Source organism: Lupinus angustifolius, chromosome LG13, assembly GCF_001865875.1.
Source record: "Lupinus angustifolius cultivar Tanjil chromosome LG13, LupAngTanjil_v1.0, whole genome shotgun sequence".
In the NCBI taxonomy this organism is placed as follows: Eukaryota; Viridiplantae; Streptophyta; class Magnoliopsida; order Fabales; family Fabaceae; genus Lupinus; species Lupinus angustifolius.
This window is the reverse complement of record NC_032021.1, coordinates 11,505,846-11,513,733: the sequence shown is the minus strand read 5'-3', so window position 1 is coordinate 11,513,733 and position 7,888 is coordinate 11,505,846. Positions and strand designations below refer to the sequence as shown.

General features: G+C 29.9%; 1 protein-coding gene across 3 annotated transcripts; it reads left to right on the top strand.

Moving 5' to 3' along the window:
- LOC109363466 (binding partner of ACD11 1-like) lies at positions 2,761–7,383 on the top strand. Of its 3 annotated transcripts, none has more exons than XM_019609733.1 (6): positions 2,761–2,895; positions 3,898–3,963; positions 4,793–4,896; positions 5,004–5,079; positions 5,181–5,261; positions 6,563–7,383. In XM_019609733.1, exons 1-6 carry the CDS (start codon positions 2,890–2,892, stop codon positions 7,139–7,141), a joined length of 912 nt encoding a protein of 303 aa, XP_019465278.1. In that variant the 5' UTR covers positions 2,761–2,889; the 3' UTR covers positions 7,142–7,383. The 3 variants fall into 3 exon arrangements, with proteins under 3 accessions (XP_019465278.1, XP_019465276.1, XP_019465275.1); XM_019609731.1 differs by having other exon boundaries at positions 3,898–3,981; positions 5,007–5,079; XM_019609730.1 differs by having other exon boundaries at positions 3,898–3,981.

Below are 7,888 nucleotides of genomic sequence, written 5' to 3'. Positions count from 1 at the left end.
TTTTTTTAATTTCAAGTGGGGGATTGTTGGAACTTGGTTTGTTGGAAGTCATTAGTGGGAACTTTTGGGTGTGAAATATAAAAAAAATCTGAAGTCCCACATAGAGGAGTTTTGAAAAACAACTTCCAAGTCCCACATAGGAGAGATGAGAAACTTGGAAAAATATCATGTCATAAATATAAGCATCCTACCTTCATATTTTCTCGCCCCAAGTTGAATGTGCTTTCATTCAACTTTTTCTTTCTCTCTTATATTTTATGTCGAGGCATTTTCAGTAAGCTTCTCCTCATTTCTTTCTGTGGCATTAAGAATTGGCACTAGTAGCTAAATTATAGGAATTTTGAGAAGTGATATTGATAGTCAGATTGTGGGAAAAGAATTGGCACGGTTAGCCATATTGTGGGTATTTTGAGAATTAGCACCGATAGTCATATCATGGGTATTTCAAGAATTGACATTTGTAGTCATATTGTGGTGAGTGTATTTGAGATCGGTTCTTACAGTGTAGTAAGAATTCGATAACAGAGAACTTGGTTGTTTTATCTTGGGGATTGTGTGATTGACAATCTACTTGCACATTTTGGGTAGTGCCACGAAATGTCTTAAAGAGAGCGACCTGATTGTGACTCATCCAATATTTCGTGTCATTTAGAATTGTTGCAAGTTACGGTAACAATGATTGGAACATGTTTCACTTGATGACGAAGACAAACTAGAAGTTGGCGTTGAAGATATAAAAATAATATTTTATTCTGACTTCTCAACTATAAAAACTAATGATTATGCTCATAATTACTAACTAATTTTCCATTTAAAATTAAATGATTAGATTTTCAATAAATTCAGAAAAGAAGAAGAATTTGACAATTCTAGTGCAACATCAACTCTTCAATCCAATCCAAATGGCCTTTTAAGCTAATCAGGAGATAATTTTCTATAATTGTTTCATATGCTGTGACAATTAACAAGTTTTAAGGTCAATCATCGGAAAGTGTTAGATTATACTTACCTAGACACGTCTTTAGTCACGGTCAATTATAGTGTTAATGTCAACAGTTCAAAGCAAAAAATGATTAAAGATACTAATATATGATAAGGATGGTTAACACAACAACAAATGTTGTTTATAAAGAAGTTATCCAAAACCTTTTACATGTATTTCTCTTCATATTTTATACTCAATTATGAATAAAATGCATACTAAATTAATATATTTTCTCACACTATTTTTTTTATGTATTTCATCTTTATCATGTTAAAGATAATCTCATCCATGAAGGACAATCAAGTTCCATTTAGGTAACAACAATTGTATATAGATGTTCAACTTCAAACATATATGAACTAAAGTTAGATTACATTGTAAAATTTCACAAAATCTCCTTAAACTTTATATGTTTTGCAAGTAGACACCGTAAATTATTTTTTCTTCCTAATTACTTCTTAAACTTTAACTATTGGTAAAATTAATTCCTACATACATATAATTTTAAATTACTAACAACAAAATTAGAATTAACGTGTAAGCATTCATCAATGTCCTATTAATTCCACTATTCCACAATAATAGTTTCATAATAATTTAAATCAATAAAGTGTTATCAGAATTCATTACACATTCTTCATCCTTCCACTAGCAGTAGAATCCAGCATCATCCATCTTATGCCCTAGCACCCAAAAGAAATTCTTATGCCCATAAAAATATAATGACCCGTGAAAATGCATAGAAATTTTTCTAGTGTATTTTATAGCAAGTAATCCATCTATGTATTTAATGATTAAATTTCAAGGTGTGTTGGAATATAAAGTTCATATTTGCTTATTGGTCCTCTATTGATACTTTACATTTAACAACATTTATTGAGATAATTATTGTTGAACGTGTTTAGTTTTGACATTCAACAACGTTCATTACAAGTACTGGTGAAAGTTTTTCATCCTATGATATTTAACTACGCTCATTGAAACAAACATTGTTAAATGAAATAGGTGGATAAACATTCAACAACGTTTACTTCATTGAGTGTTGTTGATTATTATTTTTTGAATAAATAAATTAGACATTCATGCATACAATTATATGTTAATATTTCTTCACCTTTTGCTTAAAAAAGTACATAAAATCTTGAAAAGACATGAGTTTCAACAACGCTCATTACAAATAGCGTTGTTGAAACTTTGCAAATAAATCGTGTTTGCTTCAAGGAGCGTTTGTTGAATCTTTGAGGTAAACATTCAACATCACTTGCTATATTTAATAGCGTTTGCTTTAATGGAATTATTAAGTCTCTTCCGCCTTGCATTTAATAGCGTTTTACTAACAAGTGTTATTGAATGGCCGTTACTAAATGTGAATTCTGGCATAATATCCTCACATGTATCCCACCCTAGGTTCTATTATGGGTTTAAGAAACTTATATTTTAATTTCAAATTCACTATCAGAATTCCATTGTGGGTCGGCATACACTAATTACACTAGTTATTATAAGTAAAATATCATTTCAGACTTTATAACATATATATACCAAAAATATATGATCATAAATCAAGATAATTTACTGAAATAAAATATCATGTAGAATATATATATTTGTAAACTTAATATAAAAAATGGGAGAGGAAATGAAAGAAGGGCGTTGGTTGAGAGGAAATAACTAACCGCTAACGCATATGCGGTGTGCGAAGTTAGCGTTACTCATCAAAATAGAAGCATCATATATTCTTTTTAGGATTTCCAAACTACCATCGCTCTTTTGCACCATTTAAAATTAGTTCTACCTACTTTATCGCATTTATCAACCCTTCTCATTTTCTGTGTGTGTGTTCCATCATCGCTTGTTACTGTTAATTTCTGCGAAAACTCCATTGTACCTTAGATAGTGTAATAATGTCGGTATGTATTCTATATATGATTTTACTTAGATGTGATACTCTCTTTCACATTCTTATTTCAATATTTGTTTGGTGCACATTGTTGTAAGTTTATTCATAGTTGATCCCATTTTTTCATGGTCCATGTTGTTCATAGTTACAACATACTTATTAACACACATCTTGCATACTAGATTCGCCATTAAAAATACATAATGTAATAATATTGTAAGATGTGAAGAAGGGTTGAAGCAAATTCTCTCAATTCTTACAAAAACTTTGGCATAATCAATTGGCTTGACCCTACTATTTATTTTTTGAAATCCCACCTTTAACATGAATATGTACGGTATAGTCCCGAATGAATCATGTACCTTATTGTGTTTATGGTGAATATAAGTAATAGTTTTGTTGGATCTACCAAAATGCTTAGAATTACAACTCTTTGCCTATTAAACTTAATATATATTTTTTCAATATAATTATTGATACAGTCTCTTATCACACATATGATTTATAGGTTGTACTTATAAATTCTATTGTTGAAAAGTAAGCTAATTAAGCCAATTATGTTAACCATTTTCTTGAGTACTTTTTATTTGAATTCTCAGGCAATTTTTGGGGTTTCTAGCTTCCTTAGTTTATATTTACATGTAACTTTTTTAAGTTTGTGTAAAATTTCTATTTATAACAAATGAGATTACTAATTACAATCTCCTTGTAAATCTACAAGAGCGAAGTCTTCCCAATATTTTTATGCACAAAAACTAGTAATATAAATCATTTCAATAAATTCCTTGGCCTGGATTAATATTTCAATGAATTGTATCACCAGGTTTTTGTATCTTGTTTATTTCATGCATTCTTTATTGTTTTCATCATTACTGCATTGGCCCTTGATTGAATATGAACTGTTTTTCATTGATGTATGTTCAGAATTCTTCTAAAAATAGTGAAAAAGGAGAGCTGATTATCTTTGAATTCATATCATCCTGGATACATAAATCTATTATTTTATGTGCAGGTCCCAATGGAGCCTACTAATCAAGGGGTTGAAGCTACTCCTCATACTACAACAACACCAAATTGGGTAATTAGTGTTTCAGATGTAAGGAAGAAACTGTTACATATTGATGTTGTTTAGAATAATTATGATTGTAGAATACATGATCTAAGAATCAATATTGTGTTTTCAATGTGGATATCAGGACACAGCAATATAAGAAGCCTGCACACGTACATAGCATTGTTGTAAAACTATTAATAGATGTTATAGTATTAGAGATTCTAAATCCATATGCATAAAAGACTGTTAATATATAGATACAAAGACTAATTGATCAGTTTCATTTTAGGTTTCAAATCGTGTCTGGTTTTTTATAACATTGTTTACTTTTGGTTAATCATTGCGCCTTCCCTATGTTTAAATTTGGTTCATGTTACTGCCTTATATAAAAGTAGTTAGAACATATTGTAATCTTCTATATAATTCCATAAGCATATGGATGCTTTATTATTGGTGAAAAAGTATGTAGTTTTCTAGATGATTATTGTCCTAGACTTTCTATCCAGTTCAACTCCTAACATAATTAGTGGAAGGATTAAGAATTATCTAGAAGAATGAAGTCCACTCTAAATTGGTTATAGGAAAGCTATAAGTAGACACTTATCTTTCGTTTATAAGACATTCTAATAAAAAGCAAATTATTTTAGGTAGTGCTAAAATTTGTGTTGTCAAAGCTCCAAAAGCCAATTATTGGTGGTTGAAATCTTATATAATTGAATTTCTTTATTAGTTAAATTTTTATTTTTACCACTATTTAATATTTCATTTCTTAAATAGTATGAAAAGTATATATGATTTGAATCATCCTTCAAAAGCAAAAATCCCAACTTGATTCCTTTTTAATTTTTGACAGGTAAGAACCGTTAAGGTTAGTAATGTATCAGCAACTACTACAGAAAATGATATCAAAGAGTTTTTCTCATTCTCGGGTGATATTCGATATATTGAGATGCAAAGGTTGGAACACTTTGCAATTTACTTATCTTCCTTCATTTTTATGATTTTTAATGCTTTATATTTTAGTCCAAATATCACCCTCAATATATTTGGTGGTAATTTTGCAGAGGAGTTGAGAACACCCAGATTGCATATGTTACCTTTAAGGAATCACAAGGAGCAGACACATCTATTTTCTTGACGGTATAATATTATAAGAAAACAATATTTGTATTGAAAACTTTATAACAAATTTCACAAAAAATGAGATGTGAAATATATGCTTATGCTGCTATTTTTTATAGGGTTCCAACATAAATAATGTTCCTGTCACCATAACACTTGTTGAAAATTACCAACTTCCCCCTGAAGCTCCCCCAAGTCCAGTAAGTACCAAATTATTGTTTCAAATTATGTGATGTTTATTGCATGTGATTTTATAGGATCATTATACTCTTTTGTGCTATTACTTTCTAGTGCTTCTATATGTACTTGATTAAGCCATTTGTGTTCAAATTTTGTCTACATAGTTGTTCCTTGGGCACAAAATAGTGTCAGCATTTTATATTATATCCATTACCTATTGTTAGACTATTAAGAAAAATCCATGTTTTACTTTTTTTTATTTAAAGATAAAAATATTATTTCATTATAAATAAAATGATAAAAATATCATAATATCTTGCATTTGCTTTTGTATATTTGATTGCATTTTGTAAGTTATATTAATAATAAATTACAGTTGCACCCCTGAGTTTTAATAAAATTATACAAGTTTTCCTTCCATTTTTTAAACATATACAAGTTACCCCTAATTGTATACATATATTACACCGTACTCTCGTAGGAAGGATAAGTGTAATTTATTTAAAAAAATGGTAACGAGTGTAATTAAGATAAATAAATATAGTATATTGTGAAGACGATTCAAATAGTATAAGAGTCAATGTCTGATCATTATTTTGGTTAGTTACAATATAATATAAGAATGATTTAAATGCCTCCGTATAATTATTAATGCAGTTTGTAACGAACCAAAAATAATGAATAGACATTGACTCTTATATTATTTAAATTTATCTTCACAATATGTTATGTTATATTTAACTTAATTACATTCGCCACCATTTTTTGTTTAAGAAATTAACTTATCACTTTTACATGTATCAGTATAATGTATATAATTATATTAATGACTAGATGGCTCCCTTTAAACACATTTTTTTTTGGGAGGTGACAAAGCCCCCCAAAATGAATTTATTAGAGAGGAAAGAGGTTACATGTTAACAAACTTATAGGAAGGCAAGAAAGATCTATTCCTATTAAGAGCCTCAACTATAAAGTTAGGAGGAACATTCCAATTAGTAAAAGATTTAGAGGATATTGCATAATTCGCTAAACGCCCTTTAAACACATTATTATTTAAATGCTCAAAATATATATGGTATGATATTGTTTTTCTCACTAGTTAGATTTTAGGAAAATTGAAGTATAGTGGTTTGGTTAGTTTCAAATCCTTAATCAGACTGTGATTACAATTGAGGTCACATAAGCAGTATTTTCCTTGCAATTACAGTAAGCTAAGATAATACAACATAATCGTCAACCCAATTGAAATAAAAAACCATTTAGTATATATCTTACTATTTATGAATGAAGAAGTTTCTAATGTTACATCACTCCTTAGGACAAAAAGCAAACTTCTGTTGTGGTTAAGAAAGCAGAAGATGTAGTAAGCACCATGCTTGCAAAGGGCTACATTCTAGGAAAAGATGCAGTAAACAAAGCAAAATCCTTTGATGAACGCCATAACTTGACCTCAAAAGCTTCTGCCACAGTTGCTTCCATTGATGATAAGATGGGACTAACAGGTAAAATAAGTGTAGGAACAACCATTGTGAGTGAAAAAGTGAAGGTGGTAGATGAAAAGTTTCAAGTTTCTGGAAAGACTAAGTCTGCTATTGCTATTGCTGAACAGAAAGCAAGTAGTGCTGGATCAGTTATCATGAACAATCATTATGTATCTTCTGGTGCTACATTAGTTTCTAATGCAATCAATGTTGTTGCTAAGGCTGTTGAAGATGTAGGAATTATGACTAAAGAGAAGGTTGAATTGGCTGAAGTGGAAAAGAAGGAGATTATTTATAGTGAAAAGAAAGGGAATGTTGATGAATTGGCACAAATACAATATGAGAAGCCTTCAGTTGTGACACCTCCACAAGTTCTTGCTAAATCTAGTGATGATGGTAAGTTGGGAATTATATGATTTCAGAGCTGGCTTATAATCCTTGGCATGCTCAAAGTATAGTACACGAGGATGAGGATCAGTGTAATGGTAAGATTGATAACTTATGATTTACGACTGTTCGGGTACCCTCAATCTTTACTCTTATGGTTAGAAATTTGTTGTTTGATGATAAGTCTTGTTAATTGATGTAATAATGTAAAAGTTGTATAGACCTAATTCTTAAATATGGATACATGCATGTTTAAATATTTTTCTGTTAACATTTTACTTCATCCATTAAATTAGCATTTCAATTTTAGTTGATTCTAACCAATCTAGGGTAAGAGATACTCACCCTAAAAATGTCTTAGTTTTTTTTATAAGCAAAATATATTAAAATCAGCATAAGGGGTGCTAACCCAATACAAGGAAAAGATCAAAAGTTGATCTTTTTAGAAGAAAGCAAAATACAAGATTTTGGGTCATTACAGCAATTAGCAAAAACTAATGATGTAGGAGCTACTTTTACCAAAAAACAAGTCCAAGATCTAGCTTGAATCAAATCTATAATATGAACATAGCTCACAGACTTATCTAAAAAAATAACATCATTCCGCATAATCCAAATAGACCAAACAACCGTAAACCAAATCATCCTCCAGAGATGTGATCCTTTGGTAGTAGACATGACAGCATCATGCATATTAAAGCAATCAATTAAAGATGTTGGAATTGAAGTTGACACTTGAAGCCAACAATAAACTCCTTTCCAAACAGCTGAAGCAA

Coding starts and splice junctions, on each gene's coding strand:
- LOC109363466 (XM_019609730.1), top strand. Junction 3,982..4,792: donor GGGTAATTAGTGTTTCAGAT/GTAAGGAAGAAA, acceptor AATTTTTGACAG/GTAAGAACCGTTAAGGTTAG. Junction 5,262..6,562: donor CTGAAGCTCCCCCAAGTCCA/GTAAGTACCAAA, acceptor ATCACTCCTTAG/GACAAAAAGCAAACTTCTGT.